We start from the raw sequence: 20,244 nt of genomic DNA on the forward strand, positions 1-20,244 counted from the left end.
ACCGGTTGCATCCGGACAGACTGCCTTCATCTACCTCACATCCTAGGGCACCTAGACAACTACTTGTGGGTGCCCCGGTTTGGGCTCGCAATTACGGGCCTGGTCATACCTGGGTCCCCGCTTCTATTTCCAGGGTCACAGGTCCTCTCTCCTATGAGGTAGCCCTGGACAACGGTCGTGTCCTGCGTCGGCACATCGACCAACTCCGCCCTAGGCGGGACTTTTCAGATGAGACTCCTGGGTCTTTTCCAGGGGGGGAGGGGGACCCTTTGGAGCAAAGGGAAGGGCACGAGCTGCTGCCCATCTCCACTGATGGAGCCACAAACGGCCCATCCCAGGGTTCCGCGAGAGCTCCGAACAAGAATTCTATGAGCCTACCTAATTACCAGGCATCCACGCCTACTCCAGCCAGGGAGTCACCCCGGGGGCATACTCACTTTCCACACACATCACACAGCACTCCAGTCACGGAGGATACCCGGGGGCATCCCAACAAATCATTCCCCGCAAGAGAGCTGGCACACAATCCCCAAGGTTGGCCTGACCTTACCCCAAATTCTACAGGGGGTCAAACATACAGGGAGGTGGTCGAGGAACCAAGTCCCGACTACAACACCTCTAGCCCAAATCAGGGAGTAACTGAGTTTTGGGAAAGTACAGAAACCCACACAAGCCCGGACACAGAACGGGGTTCAGGGAATGGACAGCCTCCTGACAGGTCTTGGACGGACCTAGGAGGTTCAACAGAGACGCCCAGCAGTGGCTATCACTCAAGGGGCCCGAGGGTCTACAGCTAGGCAGGTCAACCAGGTCACAAAGTGACAGAAGCCCTGGCCTGACGAGCCCGGTGGGCGAGCAAGCAGGCCAGGCATCGGGGTACAGTCCTTGGAAGGCACCAAGGCAAAATAAGGAGAACAGGCTCACATCTCCTGAGAACTTCAACTGCTTCTCATGTCTGCTTCCCGCCAAGGACTCAACAAATACCCTCAACTCTCTTCCCACCCCCTCCTCATCTCTCCTCCTTGGATTCTTAGCACCTGTGATGTGCAGCTATTAGATTCCCTGAACAAAGGAATGGTCATATAAAAGTGCAGCAGTTCAGAAGCCACAGCTGACTTCTGAGCCTGGTAGTATTCTTTTAATAGAGCTACCCTTTCATTCCTGTTCAAGTTCTGATATGTAAAACAACCATTAATTTCTCGCATGTTCACTTCCATTTTTATATTTACATGTAATGCGGAAATGCATATATTTATATGTTGCACCATCTTTATTTTTACTAGAGAGTAGAATTTTGATTAATTTACTGACTTTCAATTTCTCTCCTAATCTTTCAACTTGGGGTAGGGAGAAGGAACAAAATATTCACTATTTTGTCTTCATCTTCTCTAGGTAGCCTTCAGAAATCCCATACTGGCAAGCTGTAGGCAGGATCTGAACCACACTTTCTGACTTCTGATTGTAAATGTTTGTAATTGTGTAAGAAAGAATTCTGGGGTTTCTTCATGGGTGGGTTTGCACATTACCTCAGTCCATAATGTGGTACATCTGTTTGTGCTTCACTTATATGAATCTAGCCAATTTTGATTTATTAAACAAGTCATGGCTTAATATTAGCCATCACAGATCTTTTTAAAGCCAGAGGCTTGGATCATAGCTACCACGTGTATGAAGAGATGGAAACTGCTGAGTTTTCTTCCAAATCCTCCAAAAAGTGGCTTTGATTTTGTGGTCGTTTATTTACAGATTATTTTCTTTATAATATTGAACAAAGGCCTTCAATGCTTTTCACAGTGTGGAAAGAAAAGTCTTCATCGTGGTTCATCTAAGCCGGGAATAAACAAACAACATGGCGACTGCTTTAGAAAGAAGGTTGCAGTTTACTGAAGAGCCAGACAGAAAGATGGTTCTGGCAGGAAAGAGGAGAGAAAAAAGGACTGAGCACATGTGGGCAGTAGGTTTTTATACTCCTCTCAAGCCTTTTGTTTGAAATATTTCCTGTTCCTGTTTCAGGCTTTGTACTTCCTGTGTCACATATTCTGATCTGAGTCTGGGTGTGCCTTTCTGGTATTCTTCTTGGTGGTGGGTTAATCCTACTATAGATCCTGCTTCCCTGGTGCTGGGGCTAATGACTCTTAGAGTTTGGATGGGGTATGCAGATTTTAGGTGTCTTTGTCTTCTTGATCTCCTAGCTGGGCCTTTCTGATGATTTACCTTTGCATTTGTATAGAGCTGGCTTCTGCTTGGGACAGAGAGACTTGGGGGCAGGGTTGGTTTCCGCTTTTAAAATCCTTTTGAGGAAATATATTTTTCTGCCCTTTTAATATTTCCTTCTGTGGGGAGCTGACTTCCCTTAACAGGTGTATATTGAATTTCAAGACAATTATTTCACTATTGGTATAAAACAAGATAGCAATGTGTTTTCGGACAACCAGTATATGTATGTGTGAAAATCTAGGTAGCTGGATAGAAGCTGAATAGGAACAGTACAAAGATCAGTCTTGATTGACATCCTAATAGTTGGAATGGTGCTTGATAAATAACCTTGAGGGCTGAATAAGGCTTTCAGAGCATACCTCATAGAGAGGCTGAATGAGAGGTTAATAAACACTGACTGATCAAAACAGTTTCCATTTTTTTTTTCACATTTGGCTCAAGAAATACAGATCAGCAGGGTAGACGTAATTTTATGCTGGAATATTATTGTGTGATTAAGTAAACATTAATGGTACTAGAGTGGATGGGATGTGTTGTCTATTTTGGAGGAAATTTAAGGAAGGGAAGGCTCAATGCATTCATTTTGGCACTTGAATAGGAAAAGTTGGTCCAAATTCAGAAGCAGTTAACTTTTGAAATTGCTTCATTCACTTTAGAAATGTTTGGGGCCTGCAGAGGGAGTCCTGAGTTCTATTCGGTTTATGGTTTTATAAAATGTACATTGCATTAGCAAATCAGAGTTAACTACAGTTTAGCATATTATGTGAACACAGTCTAACAGGAAATACAGGAAAAGTTGTACATCTCTTTAGTTTGCTTCTCTTTATCATATGCACTCACAGTCGATCTTCTAAAATGGCATAAATAAGAATATTCCAAATAAAAACAGATTTGCAGTTTACCAGCAGAGGGAGGAAATGCATTGGCCCTATAACACAATGGAGATACTAGTGATATGAGGATGTGGGAATCCTCTTGGAAACAATATTGACAGAAAAAGATGAATGCCCATGCTTTATTTCAATTTATTTCTATTTTTGTACCAAGTATGCATGGGATTTAATATTCCATGTTGGTTTTTTGGTTAAAAAGGTCTAATACCTGGAAATGTAGACTAATTCAGTTATGTGTGAACTGGTTTTTATTAGCTGTTGCCATTATGTTAAGATAATTACAAAATCTCTTTACTTCCTCTCAAGGGAAACCTCTCATGTATAGTAGTTCATTGAAAGGAAGTGGTTTCTGCCTGGTAGGAATGAGTCACAGAAGAAAACAGTTTTTTGTGGCACTCTTATTGTTGTCTAATTTAGGCTTTAGAATCCTATATAATTTGAACAGCTGAAGTTCTAGATTGTAAATAATGAAACAATTTCTTTAGGGTTCCATCTAAATTAGTTAACTTAATCATCTAATTGTTTCTAAGATAGAGAATGATGAAGAGATAGACAAACTCTCTTACTTTCCTTATTGAAAATTTAGGAGACAAATTCAAAGAGATAAATTCTGTCTTAGACAGTATTTGATCTGTTGAAAGGGTCCATACAGAAGTTTCATCTCTTGTTTTTCTTAAATGTTTTTTTTTAAAAAATGATACCCAATCATGCCTTTTTAGAACAAATTGCTTTTCTCTCCTTTCATAATTTATGTCCTGATGCAGTTGCTTTAATTTTTTTTCTTCCTTTATTTTCCCACAAGTAGAGAGTCTTCTTTTTTTCAGATCAACCAAATGTTGATCTATTGCATACATGTCAAACTTGCGACATGACATGATATTGCGCAACGTATTGGAGCTTTTGCCCCATTGACGGCAAAGGGGTGGGTGCGGTTTCATTGTCCGGCCAGCAGTTTGACACCCCTGATATTGGCTGTACATGAATTGACAAACCAGCTTGTTGCCCAAGGCTGTTATTGTGGGCTAAGAGACAGTGACTGGTTCAAGGTTATCCAGCTGGTAACACTTCTTTTTGATATGTATTCTGCATTTGATTGATCCAGAACAATGAAATAATTTTATTAGAAATCTTTACATTTGAATTTAGTAGACATCATGTCTTGGCACAGAAAAATTATATTGTAGCTTAGAATATGGTTTGCACGATTTCCCAATAAAAGGACTTCATCGTTAAAACTAGTATTGAAACGTTCCACCATATTTTACATAGTAGTATTTATAGTCTGTTCTTCAGTCATATATCTACATGGAAGCTGAATAAATCTCAACAATCACTAAAATCAACAACAGCAAAACCTAGAAAATGGAAGCAGCAGAAAAAATGTTATAAATCAACCAATTAGTTGATTGTACTTAAAATGCTAAACTCTATTAGGTAAGCTAGTTTAGGTACTGCAAGCAAAGTGCTGTTTCCTGAACTCTCACTCTGGTGTCTTTGAACACAAGGAAGACAGCATTATTGGTTGTTGGGAAGATATTACTAAATAGCTAGATGGACGTGGGAGAAGGCAGTTCCTGTAGTACCTTAGAGGAGATGCTTAGATTGTCAGACTGGGTGAAAACTCTTACTAAGGAAGCATATGGGTGACATTGGGGCTCAAAGAAATTGGGGTGTACCCAGGCAAATTGTCTGACCTCAGACAATTGCAGAAGAGCCTTCAGATTAGCACATTTCAGCATTTTACTTTCAGTGCTCCTAAAGGACAAGTATCAAATGATTCTAATACCAAGAGAACACTCTGGTCTATAGAGAGAAGATGAGATAGGAACAGCTGGCCTATATTAAGCTGCCTTGAGCTTTATAGGAAACTTTGCTCCATTTATAAAGTTCCCTTTTAATATCATTTCTAGGAATGTTACCTATTGGTTGTTGGGTTAGCAAGATGTGATCTCAGGCTGTATTACCAGGTACTAGACAATGGCCAAGCAAGTATATTAATGGTTGCTTTAAAAATGTTGGCTGCATGATTATGACAGTCTTCAAATTTCTAAGCTTGTATTGTGCTGATCACATTACCATAGTTTATTTTATTGCTGTAGTTCCAAGTTATTTAGTTATTTTCCCCATTTCTTTGCTTTAATGTACAAACAAGATTACAGCCTCTCCTCCCATCCCTGCAACACAAATGTTAAACAACTTATGTCTATAATATTTATCCTGGCTAATTTCACACATTGTACTAACTTCTTACACAATTATCTGTTGGGTTTGATAGATGCAGGATTTATAAAAAATAATTTGTAACTTTACTTCTTGTGAGAAGGCAGACATGGCTTATCCAATAAATCTTGATTATACGAACATAATATAATGTGATGTATAAAACAAAATATAATTTGTCCCAGGAGGACAGCATTTTAGAAAATAATTGATATAGTTAAATTAAAAATTGCTGGCACTAGATCCTTCTTTTTGTTATATACCACCTTAAGCAGGATAGGCAGTCCATAGCCCCTCTGGATCAGTCGTTTTCTGATACATCCTAGAGGTAATCCCAATGTAAAGTTTATTTTATTCATTAAATTTGTTTGCCACTTATTTCACCATGATGATGGTGAGATCTCTAGTTGTGGAGAGAGGACCAAATTTAGCTGATAACTGCTGCGTATGTTATTAATTTTATTACAAGTTCTTGCTTAATCACTGGCAAACAACTTTGCTGGGTAATTTGGCTTATTTGAATTGAGAAGCTGGAAGAGTTAGAATTCCCAGGACATTGTGTAACAACAACCCTGTATTTTTATCCAGTGTACACTTAGCAGAAGCCAACCAATGTCAGCTTTATGAATCATTCATGTTTTTAAATTGCTCATTGCTTCAATTGTTTTATCTATTGGTATGTGATTTTAAAAGCTCTATTTTACCAGAAAGGAAAATGACCTGGAATCTAAGATAGAATTCTATAATGAAAAATACACAGAAAAAGAAGGGAAAAAAATCAGGGTTCCATCACTTTAGTTTCTAGTGCTAATGTTAATGCTAATTTAACACAACACACCATTTAAAAGGCAAATTATTTTGGATAAAATTTTATCTTCCTTTTTGGGGTGAGTGGGTGGGTAAACATTGTTTACTAGAATAAGGGCATGCCTTAATATGTTTTATGCAAACAGCCCGTGAAATGAATCCAGAATCTTTGCTTAACTGTAACAAATGTTGGTAGCTATTATAAGCAGGGCTTTTTTTGTCATAGAACGCCCAGAACGGAGTTCTGGCACCTTTTTTGGGTGGAAACTTGTAGAGTAGGCAAGGCGGGTTGTATGATGTGAGTTCTGGCACCACTTTTTTTTTTTTTTTTTTTTACAGAAAAAGCACTGATTATAAGAGTTCTGTCAAAATTCAGTTGAGGTATAAATTTTTAATTGTAGCATTTTTCATGGTAAGATCATACTAAAATTTGTAAAGCTACTAGAGTAAGCATACTCTAGTTCAGGGGTAGGCAACCTTGACTCTTTTATGACTCATGGACTTCAACTCCCAGAATTCCTGAGCCAGCCTATCCCTGCTCTAGTTTATCAGTAAGTCCTTGTATAAGGATTTTTAGCAGAGGACACCATAAAATAAGCTAGATGAGGCATCAGGCTAAATTGTAATGTGATTTGTTTTTGGTTTAGGATGTTAAACCATTGACTTAACAGTTGAGTGCAAGAAATTTTCAATATAACAAAAGACTAGTCGGTCATCACACAGGCCATATTGAGAATTTTAAAAATAAATCAAATTTTTTAAAGGAAAAAGTTATCTATAGCATATCACTTAGAGCCCACTGTGGCCCTCTGCAATAAACTATTTAAACATTTAAAGCAGCACCAGTTGTTCCAGGTCATTTCCAAACAAGGCAAACAGCTTAGTTCACATTTATATCTGGTACCAGGGAGGACCGAGAGATGCTGGACTATTCTGCTGTCAACGTGAACTTCCAAAGGGAGGAAGAGAAGTGTGGGCCTTTGTGGGAGAGAAATCAGCACAAATCTTAAGACTGGACAGTTAGTTCTAGTGCAGTGGTTCTCAAACTGTGGGTCAGGACCCCATTTGGGGTCGAACGACCATTTCACAGGGGTCGCCAAACAATGCAGTCCGCCATTTTTCCCCCCTTTTCCTTAGCTGTGCTACTCCCTTTTATTCTATTGGCTTTTGAAAGCCAATAGAATAGACTCTCTTGACTAGAGTCTAATTCTATTGGCTTTCAAAAGCCAAAAGGAATTGTCCAGGCTGTCTCTGCCCTGCTGAGCCCGCCAAAAGTCCCATTCTGCAAACGGTGCTGCACCAGTTGAGTAGTCCTCAACTTACGACCGGTTGAGTAGTCCTCGACTTACGACCGGTTGGGGGTCGCGGCATTAAAAAGGTTGAGAACCCCTGTTCTAGTGCATCACTTACGCATATGCCTAGTTAAAAAAAAAATACAGTAACCAAGTGGCTCTGAAAGACATTCGTGCACCACCCCGCGGGATAAAGCGCGATTCTAATTCGAATCCTCCCTTAACATAAAAGAGACGCGTAAACGAGGAAGCGGTTTCAAAGCTGCAGCCGCGACAGATGGCAAGGCAGGCCGCCGGTCAAGGCATTGCAGTCAAAGCCGTTTCCTCCGGCGTCCATCAGAGCCGTTTGCAACTTGCTGGCCCCTTCGCCCGCGCCGCTGCCGCGCTCTCTCCAGCTGTTTGGTTTGTGCGACAAATCTCTCCTTGTTTCTTCTCCTCTCCTCCAATGGGGAGCGGACCGCCCGACCTTGCCCAATGAGGAGCGCCACCCGGCCTGCCGTCAGCCAATAAGAGGGCGGGGGTGGGGACGGCCGTTGCTGGAGATGTTCTCGCTCGTCTTCCCTAGCGGGGGCGAGGTGGGGGCAGTCGTGCGTCTTGTCCCCCTGTAGTTCGGGGCGCGTGGCGCATTGCACTTGCCCGGCGGCGCCCCCCCCCCCGTCAGCCCAGCAGAGCCGGGCTCGCTCTCTGTTGCGGCTGCAGCATGGCGGTGGAAGAAGAGGGGCTCCGGGTGTTTCAGAGCGTCCGGATCAAAATAGGTACAGTGCGGGGAGAGACGGCAGACCAACAAAGGGAGTGGAGCGAGACCGGGGACGCTCTGCGAGTCCCGGGAGGCAGAAGCGGAGCTCCAGCTCGCGCCGCCTGGGGCTCGGAAGCGCTTTCCCCTGCCTTTCTCCGAAGTACTTGCAGAGAAAAGGGGGAACCTGAAGAACCCGCCGCTTTTCTCGGCTGCGCGGGGCGGGCCCGAAGCGTTGCTTCGTCCGGGCTTGGTTCCTCGGTCCAAGGACGGCGGCGCGGGAAGGGCGGGCTGCGGGAGGATGGTGGCCAAGGGAAGTGAGGATGCTGCGAAGCGGGAGCGGGCGGGAGAGAAATCCGGGAGGAGAGAGTGACTTGCCAGTTAGCATCGAGCAGGAAAAATCGCCCTTTTGCCCAGCAGAAACCTGCCGGGATTGCCGTGCTGAGTGACTCCCAGCTCTTGCTGTTGCCAGTCCCGGGCTCTTGGCTCCTTGCTGAAGCCAGGCGCTCCGAAACGAGTTTCTCGTGATTATTAATATGTAGTTATTTGCGGCTTCTGATGATCAAGTTCGACAAATCTCTCTGTTCAAAGACTCCGGAGGTTCATTTTTGACAGCTGATGTGCAGTTCACTTAGTGTAATTTCCACAACTCCTTAATGATCGTGTTTTTGCTTATTGATGATCTCTGAATGCTTTCTTTTTGTGGCACCTCAATGGTGATATGGGGGGGGGGGTTTCAGTGTACCATTCTGCCACCTCATTCACAAAATATTGAGAGCTGTTCAATAGACTATTGTCTTCCATTTGTAATTTGTCATGTTTACCTACTCTGCTTCTGTCATATTTTTCTCTCCAGAGAATCTGATGAAGGAAAGAGGGAATAGTTTATCCTGTTCTTTAGATTGATGTCTAGTACCCAATATGAGCTTATAACTACAGCAATGCTTATAAGTTCCTTTTGCATTCCTGCATCCCATAATTCTGCAGAGACTGCCAATCTCATTGCCATTTCCTGTTGGCACAGAATTTTCATGATGAAATACCAGTTTTTATTCCTCTTTGTTTACATTACTATTCCTTTAAGGTTTTTTCCTTTTTTTAAAATATAGATCTGCTGGAACTTTATAACTTGGCCCTTTTTATGTCTATCCAGTTGTAAATAACACTAAATTTAATCAAACTAAGTTTGCTTAATCAGTAGATACTTATATGACTACAGCAGGGAATTTTGTACAGCAGGTATTCTCTTGTTTTAATGCATTTGAGAAGAGCCTTAAGTGTTTTGTTCTTTAACTTGATTGATAAAACCCACATAATGGACTTATATTTCATATTCATATATTTCATATATTTTTGGACATAATGAGGTAATAACAAGCATACTCATTTTTCCCCATACTACATATGCTTTTTGCTTAAACTGTTGTCAATTTCTCTAGTCCTCTAAAACTTTTTGAAATGATTTTGCAAGAAAAAATTTATACTTTTAGATGACAGCTTTGAATTACTGCCTGTAATTTACTGAAAAACTTCCATCAATACCATTGAAGAATTATTTTGAATGTACGTAGGCAAACAGTACTAAGATTGGCTTAGTGTATACACAGACTCTGAAAAAATGAATTTAAAATCAATAGTGTTAATATAATAACTTTCCCTATATTCCAAATTGCTGATGCTTCAGTCTGTTATTAACTCTCCATAGCACGCCATGTAATTGCGTACCAGTCACATGCAGTAATTTAATTTGTTTGAAGGATGTATCATTATTTTGACTGTTATGAATCATTTCCAGACTACTTCATTAAAAAGTAAGTAGCAGATGTCACGGTTATAGTTAAAAAATTTGCTGGTATTGATCTGACTGTACATTAGAGGGCAAATGCTGTACTTTCAACAAACGAAATCTAGTGGGATGATTCTGTTTGGTTCACCTAACCACAGTGTCTGTGGTTAGAAAGTGTCTATTTACTAGGGCTGGGCAAAATATTTGAAAAGGGTATTTCACAAAGTATGCTCATATAAGTAAAACATCTGTATTAGTGACATTAAACCAATGTGTCCTCTGAAGGACTCATGTGGCTGGTTTGATGGTGTCTATGAATATATTGCATGCAACATGTAGTCTTTCCAGCAGATCTTCCAGGGAAGCAAAACAGTTGTGCAAGCACACAGAAATGCAACTGGGGCATGTCGCAGTAATTGTGTAAACCTAGATGCAGCTGTGGTAGCATTTTAAGGAAGGGTGCTAGTATACTTTGCACCCACTGTCATGTCACATTTCAAATACTTTCCGCGGCCTTTATATTTTTGTTCAGGAAATGCTTAAGCAATATAGTATAAGAATTCCACTGAAATATATTGGATGTAAATATGTGATAGGATGTTCAGTGCATATCATCAGAATGTGGATAATCTAGTATAATAATTCAGGATTTGCTTTTACAATCCTCAAAGAAAGGCTTTGTTACATAAAATATTTTTTATGAACAGGTTCGCTAAACAAAGTGTCAAAAGAACTTTACTGAGGAGTAAAACATAAGCCTCACAATAAATTTGGATCTCATACTGTGGATGTTTTTATTGTTGATCCTTATGGCAAACTGCTATGAACGTGGAGTTGATTTGGCTAGCGTACAAATGGAATGAATGAAAATAAATGAAGTAAAAGCATGCAGTCTTATTAGAATTTGAAAGCCAAGTCCAGTGAAGATTAATTGAACAGTAGCCATTTTCCTTTAATGTTTAGAGTTGCCCTATCTCAACTTCATAAAGGAACAATACGGAAAGAGCTGCATACAAAACAAATCATTTGTCTTGTATTTCTAGCTATTCATCAGAATGTCCAATCCTCTTCCTTCATTTGTTACTGAGATTCTTATTTTAAAATAATGGTGGGGAGAGCCCCAGATTTCTTTTTGACTAGCCTCCAAACCTTATTTGCTGTCTAGTGATGGAAAGCAGCTATGCCAAGCCCTAGAGCGTGGACCTTAGTTTTAGAACAACTCCAAACCACCTACAAGAATTCAGAAGGAAATTTGTGTGTGAAATAGTCTTATGTCCCCTCTGTTTTCTCCTGTTTTAAAACATTTTGGGCCTAAACTAGATAAACTGAAATGCATAATTACAGTGGATGCCAATATTAATAGCACTGAGGAGATAATATTCATTAGGACGACAGCATATGTATAAATAAAATGTAATCCTTTTCACCCTTGTGATGATCCTGGCAAAAATAACCCTTCCATCCATGCTTGCTGTTAAATAGTAAGATCTTTATTAAGAAGCTTTTTGAAAAATGTGCATTATATTCCAGCACTGATTTCTTTAAAAAAAAAAAACCCTAGAGGACTGGTTCATATGATTGCTCTATTTTTTCTATCCTGAGATGCATTTTCCTTTGCTCTTTTTTTTTTTAAAAAAGACTTCTTTCATAATTTGGTTCATTTATATACTGTAATTATTTTTGACTGAAGCAAATTAGCACAAAAAAAGACAAAGGTTTAATCTCTCTTAATTTTATTATTTAAAATATGCTATAAACAAGTTAGCAGTTACTTCTTTGTACTGTGTAAATAGCAATTTCCAGTTTTTCCCTTCCTATAGTTACTCCTGACTCATATCCTGAGTTTTTCCTGAGGTTCCCGCAATCCTCAGGACAGACTTTTTATTTTGTGTTCAGGGAATTGCAGCTGAGACAAAAGGATAGGAACTTCCCTTTGCCATTTTACACTTATTCCACATTATTGTGTTGACCTATGATGGAAATTATGCATCTCTTTTTCTACAAAAATTGGCAAGTAAATGAATTTAAGAGTTACTGTGTTAACATTAAAATATATATAAAAGGGTTTTTTAAAGTTCAGTTTAATAACATTGAGCCTTTGAAACTTTTGTGTAAGTTCAGAAATGCACATTTGTTTGTATGTATGTATGTACATATTTATATTCATTTATTGGCTAATGTGATGGAATGTACACCTGCAGGTGCAAAGGGGGGAGACTTGGCAACACAGAGCTTTCCCAGAAAAGGGCCCAAATTAAGAAACTGCACAGTCCCAAACTGGATATGGGAGGTGGAAGAAGATCAGGGTAGCTACACCTTAGAATCTCTCAGGATATATCTAGTAGGTTAGAAGTTTATAGCTTTAGTTTGGCAAGATTCTGTCCATTGGCTATAACATATAAGCACATCCTTTGGATCTCACTGTCTCGTCTCCGGATTTGGGGCTGGCAGTTACATTGGTAGTCATTCATAAGTTCTAATTCAGTGGTTCTCAACCTTTTTAATGCCGCGACCCCCAACCGGTCGTAAGTCGAGGACTACTCAACCGGTCGTAAGTTGAGGACTACTCAACTAGTGCAGCATCGTTTGCAGAATGGGACTTTTGGCGGGCTCAGCAGGGCAGAGACAGCCTGGACAATTCCTATTGGCTTTTGAAAGCCAATAGAATTAGACTCTATTCAAGAGAATCTATTCTATTGGCTTTCCAAAGCCAATAGAATAAAAGGGACTAGCACAGCTAAGGAAAAGGGGAAAAAAATGGCGGACTGCATTGTTTGGCGACCCCCGTGAAATGGTCGTTCGACCCCAAATGGGGTCCTGACCCACAGGTTGAGAACCACTGTTCTAATTGGTCTTAACAGTCAGTTCACAAATGATTGCTGGACCAGTATCCCATCCCTGTGGCAGGTCATTATTAAGAGAGGACTTTCTAGCTGCAGCAAGGCAAAAGGGGGCAGGAATTACCACTAGAAAAGGTACCATGAAAACATGATGCAACTGACAGATAATTATTTTCCTCTTCCTCTGTCCCACTGAAATCAGGTAGGAAGAGACCTGTTTTTGACCTTATTGAAACATTTATCATGGTTGGCATGGGAAGTAGGCATTTTTTCCCTTTCTAATTGTTAAGGTTTCAAATATTGAAATAGCTCATTTAAACTTTTGTTGTGGGGATAATAAGTCTGTGCTAAGCTGGGGGTTACATAATGAATAGTGCATAAGTGAATAAGCCAGTGTTTGTTTCTACAGCATATTATACTATGAACTCTGGTTAATGAAAGAGATTATAGAAAAGCTGATAAAGTTAACAGTCACACGTAATCCAATCCTAGGTTTTTAAAGCTATGGTTTGTTAAAATAGTCTTGACCTGGTTTGCACATAATGCTAAGCTGGGACCTTTCTGGGGGTGGGATAAGGTGTGTGTATGTGTGCATTTTTATTGTTTTTTTTTAAGACAAGCCCTATCACTGAAATTAATTGCGGATGTGGAGTGACTTATGTGGAGTGACTTACTGTAAAGATACTTTGATGTTTAAACCCCAGAGGCCAATGTATGATGATGGGAATTTCTGCAATAAAAACTGAAGATAACTTTGCTGAAAATAAAAAAGTGGTGTGAGGACAATATGTTGCCTGTACTAAACAAAAGAGGCAGATGGAATCTAAGCATTGGTAAATGAGTTTTTATTTGGCCTGACATGTTTTTGAAAATGTATTCCTTTTAGGGAATGTCTGAAATGGCCTTGGACTAATTGATGGGTGTGCTCTGTAAAACTGACATGAGTGCCCTTGAAAAAGGAATAGTTGTTCTTAATAGGTTGGGCTAAATAAATACTTGGTATTCCTCACTCTCTTTTTTGACTACTTCAGTGCCTACTTTTCTCTTTCATCATTTATCCTGCATCAGCCATAGTGTGGCTTATTTCACATAATTTGGTTATCTTCATCGTTCCATGGTCTGCAGTTTTTTATAGCCTGGTTTTTTTAATTGTTGCACATTGAAAAACATAATACACATATTTCTTTTGTATTCTGTTTTCTCTAAGGAAAAAAGGTAACATGTATTGTTCCTCAAAGTTCCCATAGAATGCATACTTTGCAACCTATAGGATGTAAACTTTGATGCAAGTTTAGGCAAACTTTTTATGGAACAAAAGCAAACTTTGATCATTATTTTCCAACAGACAATTTTACGTTAAGTATGTGGATTGTCCTCAGGAGTGTGTGGGATAATAATATGTAGCTGTTAGGCTTTTATAAAGGTATCTAAGTATATTAAGTATTCTGAAATCTGAAATCTTTAAGTACAGAATGCTTAACATTGTGTGTGTTACATTATGTATTTGATGCATATATTACCCAACATCTCACATTTGGTGTATTTCAAACAAGACCATATGTAATGAAAGCATGCACAGTCATTAAGTGCATTACTTAGTCTTTAAGATGCTATAAAACTCCTGAATACTTTTTAATTTAATTAACACTTTTAACAACATTATGTATGTACCTTTTGGGTGCTACTCTCCTCCCCCCCCCACACATGCCTTTAGAATTGGAAGAAGAGGTTTCTCAGTTCTTGTTTTTAAGCCATGTAGCAGGTAACTCAGATACCATCTCATAAGCATATATAAAATGCTTTTCCATTGAACAGAGTTAATGTACACAGAGACACACACTTTCCCCACTCCTAATAGCAATAGCACTTAGAATTATATACTTTATAGCACTTTCTGAAATGGTTTACAGTGTAGCATATTGCCCTCAACAATCTGGGTCTTCATTTTACCAACCCTGGAAGGCTGGAAATCTGAATCAACCTTGAGACGGTCAGGATCGAAATCCTGGCTGTGGACAGAGTTAGCCTGCAATACTGCATTCTAACCACTGCACCACCACACATGTAGTAGAAAGAATTAGTTACTTTTGATGGTAGCATATAACACATTGTATGTGCTGTAGTCAACAAAAGTTACATTTGTCCTGATATTAATATTAATATTCTTTGAAGAATAATTTTGAAGTTGTTAATTTTTGACTTTCTCAACTTTTATTCATATACATATGTTTTGTCTGGATATTTATTAAAAATGATTGTATGATTTCTATAGGAGAGTAGGGTCTCCTATAAGTTGGTAGTTGTTGTTCTTCAGATCATGAGTATTGGTATCTCATATTGTTGAGATTTTGGTGACTCACCATAAATCATTTTGAAAGTGACAAAAAATATGTCACTATAACAATATTATACCATTTATCATACATGTTTTAATTTGTTCTGTTGCTGTATAATATCTAAGTAAGAGTTCATATAATAATAATTTTTTATTTTGCGGTCACAGACCAAAATACAAGTGCAACAAAAGAAAACACAAGAAAAATATAGTCACAAACAATTAACACCAGAAGCCTTGGCTAAGGAGAATTACAACGTTCTCCTCTAATAGTTACAGCTCTTAAAAGAAATTTGGAAACCTGAGAAGTAATATAGGAGGAGCCATCCCGTAGACCAGTGGTTCTCAACCTTTTTAATGCCGCGACCCCAACTGGTCGTAAGTCGAGGACTACTCAACTGGTGCAGCACCGTTTGCAGAATGGGACTTTTGGCGGGCTCAGCAGGGCAGAGACAGCTTGGACAATTCCTATTGGCTTTTGAAAGCCAATAGAATTAGACTCTATTCAAGAGAGTCTATTCTATTGGCTTTCAAAAGCCAATAGAATAAAAGGGAGTAGCACAGCTAAGAAAAAGGGGGGAAAAATGGCGGACTGCGTTGTTTGGCGACCCCCGTGAAATGGTCGTTCGACCCCAAATGGGGTCCCAACCCACAGGTTGAGAACCACTGCCCTAGACAATATAAAACCAAATTACTAACATTAGAACCAGAGGGATCAATCCAATGAGAGGCAATAATTTAATTCTGGCTGTATTATACATAGGGCAGTATAATAAGACATGCTCCACAGTTTCAACTTCAGCCCTATCACAGGGGCATAATCGCTCACTAAACGGGAGCCTCTTGAATCGCCTGTCGAGTAGTGCTGAGGGCAGACATTGAAATGGGCTAGGGAAAAGACTCTTCTATACTTGGGGATGGTTAGAGTATAGAAATAAGAGGCCATCCTCAATCCATAATTATTAGAATGGCTAAAGATCAAAGGGGAGCAGGTTTTGTTGGTTCTGGCTCTTAAGTCTTGCAAATCTATGTCCACAAGCCGTTGGACTACCCTAAACTGGGCGTCTTTGAGACCATAATCTCCCAGAGCATCCCCCGTAAAGCCTAGCAAGTGGAGTTTCTTCGTCAGCTCCCTCTCCCAACGAGAAGTATGAGAGTCAGCAAACACCAGGAAGAGGTAGCACCCTAAACCACCATTCGAGGGTGCTAATCCACGCCATGCATTCGACTGAACGAATGCCCAGTTCCAGGTACATTGAAGCAAATCCAACACAGGGAGGAAGACCCAGACGTTTCCTAAGAAAAACAGCCTGGGTACTTTCAATACAATCCTTGAAGCCTCGTATCCATATGGGAATTCCATAAAGAGTTTGGGCCAGGGTTTTGGCTTGATATATATGCAGAGCAGAAGGAATAAACTGGCCTCCTTGGGTAAAAAAAAAAATCTTATAATCTGCTGATGGCTACAGGAGGCCGAATTCAGCACCTGGGTTCGATGATTAGTCCAAGCACCAGTATTCTGAAATTGAATACCTAAATACTTAAACTGGAAAACCTGCCTAACAACATTACCATTGATAGCCCAGTTGTATAATTTCCGGGCTCTAGAGAATACCAATACTTTGGATTTGTCATAATTAATAGACAAATGGTTCTCAGCACAGTAGGACCCAAATGCAGAAAGTAATCTTTTTAGACCGAGCCTTAATTGTGATAGAAGGACCGCATCCTCATCATAAAGAAGAAGCGGAATCTTCGTATTTAACAACTTTGGGGCATGGGACTCAATGCGTTCAATATAAGAGACCAGGTCAGATAAGAATAGATTAAACAGAAGAGGGGCCAGGACACAACCCTGACTAACTCCGCTCTCAATCGGGATAGGATTTGAAAGTTCTCCCTGCAAGCCGCACCTGACCTGGCTAGTGGTCTGATTATACAAAGATCTGATTAAGAACAAAAGACGTCTGTCAATAGAACTTTTGTGCAATTTTGACTACAACAGTTCATAGGGACTGAGTCAACCACTGCCTTTAAATCAATAAAAGCAGTAAAGAGTTTGCCACCTGGTGTAATAGCGTATTTATCAACCAGGTATGCTAGGACAAAACAGTGGTCCAATGTGGCACAGCCCGCTTTAAACCCAATCTGCTCTGCACCAATAATGTTAGACTCCTCAACCCAAGTGAGGAGTCTATGTTGAAGATATTTAGCATACAATTTCCCAATGATGGAAAGCAGGCTCATAGGGCGATAATCGGCAGGGTTGTTCCTGTTTCCTCGTTTAAAAACTGGAATAATAATTGCTAGACTCCAAGAGATAGGAATCCTACCAGAGGAATTAATATGGGTGAAGAGTGTTGCCAAAAGAGGAATTCACCATTCGGGATAGATTTTAGCAAAATGGGGGTTATAGCATCGGGGCCAGGGGCTTTGCCTGACTTAAGTTCTGAGATAAGCTCAGTGATTTCAGCATGAGTCACGGGTTGCCATATAGGAATTGCAAGAGGCAATTGTGATCCAAGCTCGGTCGAAATTATTGAAGCCTGAAAGATTGACAAAAAATGATTTTCCCAATCTCTGTTAGAAATACAACAGAGAGGGAATTCTTGGTAATCAGAGAGAGAGCTGGCAACAATTTGCCAGAATAGTCAGGTGTTCTTCTGCTGGATAGAGAAGAGAAGTAAATCCCACTTCTCTCTCTCTTTAGCCCTCTTTTTCTTAACAATTAGCCCTTTATACTCCAGCTTCAGGTGGTAATAGTCCTCTGGTGGGCGCTTGTCCCCCAGTTATGGTAAAGCAAGTAAACCTGGTTAATCTGGTTCCTAAGCATCAGACATTCTTTATCAAACCAGGAACTGCTTCTTAAGTGATATGGACCCCTTGGCCTACAAACCCTATTAATTAGTGATTCAAAGGCCAAGATTGTCTCTGAGCCACTACTTGTTAGAACCTGATTATAAAAGCTAAGAGATGTTAAAAGTTATAAAAGTTCCGGAGATGATAAAAAGGAGTGAAACTTTCTTTCAGTATTAGGAGACCATTTGATCCTCTTTATATAGAATGCCACATGGGGATCCAATATCTGGGGGCCTTTAGTTAAGTGTATATTTGAGGAAAGCCCAATAATTGTAACCAGGGGGTAATGATCGCTCTCCGTGCGGCAGTCCACATAGAAAGCATGGACGGCCTTTCTTAGTAACTGAGAAACCAATAATGGTTTCTCAGAAAAATCAATAATGCTACTCCCACGTGAGGAACTAAAAGTAAACTCACCGACTAGATCGCCTGGGGTACTCCCATTAAGGCTTATCTTATCATGTTGGGATGCTAAAAGTGCTAACTGAATACCAGCAAAATTTGTTAGTTCATCCTTAGAGTGTCTAGCTGAAATCTGATGGCCTATTACCTGAAGGATTTCTTGGGAGTAAAGTGCCTCAATCGATGGAGGAACTTGGACTCCCAGACAGGCATTAAAGTCACCCCCTATAAGGGTGTATAGCCCTGGAAATTTTGTTTCAATACAAGTAATATAGTTTTCCAGTTCATCCCATTGAGCCTTAATGTCGGCTTGCCTCACCGTCGGAGGGAGGTAGACGTTAAACACTAGCAATTTACTGCATCCTCTCTTAATTAGGAGCGCCATAGCTAAAGAGCCACAGGGGGACAGCTCCACTGTCTCCACCTTTAAAGAGGTAGAGACCAAACAAGCCAAACCACCCTTGGGTCTTCCTGTCGCCGATTGTTTGATAGCGGCCAAGGAGGTGGCTGTAAACCCTGTAAGGGATATCTTATCACATGCCCAAGTCTCCTGAAGCAGAACCACATCAAATGCCTGAATATAGTTGGTAAATTCTATAGTACCACACCTTCTCCCCCAACCTGCTATGTTCCACGAAAGACATTTAAGAGTACAGAGGGGGGTTGCCAAATTTGATAGTCATTCTACATAATTCATTTTTTCAAGGGAGCTCTTCTGGTCCAAAAAGATACACCTGTTATTAAGAGGCAGTGTTACCTTCATGGAAGATAAAGGCAGGGAAGGAGGGAAGGGAGGCGAACCTTGTTCATGGGGCTGTAGAACTCTAAACGCACTCCAGTTCGTACTTGTAGCATTAGTTGGATATTTGGGTGGCAAGCATTCAGTGGCATCAGCAGACAGGGTCTGAGAGAGCCCACGATCTTCATATTGATGAGTTAGACATCCTGGAAAAAGGGCCAGGGGAACTTTCCACTGATGAATCGGTATGGGCTCCCTGTAATCCAGTGAAATCCTTATCAGATAATGAGAGACTCCAAAGCTTGGCTTTAACTGCAGCCAGACGCTTAATAATTTGGGCCCTTTCTGAATGTGGGAGCGCACGAAAGGAGTCGAAGAGCTGTATCTCCTCCTGGTTCCAGAAATTATCTTGAGATAAGTCAGTCACATGAATAGATGGAATCCCAGAGTCACTGGCCTGGGGCTTATTCGCTAAGAAGCCTTGAATACCCTGGGCTGATGTCGCTTCCTTTGAGGCCATTTCTTCCCAGCTGATCAAATCAAGGCAAGGATCCTGAAGAGATGTTACTCGCTGAGGGGAGTTGGTTGGATTGACAGTAGGAAGATCAGTCAAAACCCCATCAGAGAGGGCACCATCAGGAGATTTTACAAGCATAGATGTATATTTAGTACATCAGAGATGACATTCAAGGTTGGCACATTAACATGTGCTACTGAAGATCTTCTAGGGGCAGTAATTCTCCTAACACTCACAGGTGGTTGATTACTTAAAAGAGGCTTAGTCGACATATCTTTGAAGACTCTTCTTGGCAAAATGCCAAAAAACCTTAGTAGAGATCTTCTCCTGAAGAATAGTTTGGGGGTGGTAGAATTGTCAAAACTAAGTAACACTCGAGTGCAGTATATAGAGGAGGGTAAAAATTCAACCTTCTTCAAATCATCAGCTTCCAACCCAATAGCTGTAGTATATGACCCCTTGCCAGCCGTACTGAGCCCCAGCGCAGCAAGTAGCCGTTAATAGGATTAATATTTAGGGCCACCTGTTTTGGCTGTAAAACCAGGTGACTGTTTGCTTCTAGGGAAATGGAGTTCGAACTATTGATAGGGTTACATTGAGCAGA

At 40.4% G+C, this 20,244-nt stretch overlaps 1 protein-coding gene across 1 annotated transcript in view; it reads left to right on the top strand.

The window, feature by feature from the left end:
- Positions 1–8,008: 8,008 nt before the first annotated feature.
- The window catches only part of RASA3 (RAS p21 protein activator 3), a 148,775-nt gene continuing 136,539 nt past the window's right edge, over positions 8,009–20,244 (top strand). The window contains exon 1 of the mRNA XM_039349133.1: positions 8,009–8,184. Within this exon, the coding sequence (XP_039205067.1) occupies positions 8,130–8,184 (55 nt within the window). The 5' untranslated portion in view covers positions 8,009–8,129. The remainder of the gene's footprint in view (positions 8,185–20,244) is intronic.

Source organism: Crotalus tigris, unplaced genomic scaffold (genome assembly GCF_016545835.1).
Source record: "Crotalus tigris isolate CLP2741 ecotype Arizona unplaced genomic scaffold, ASM1654583v1 scf7180000018227.753833, whole genome shotgun sequence".
NCBI lineage: Eukaryota > Metazoa > Chordata > Lepidosauria > Squamata > Viperidae > Crotalus > Crotalus tigris.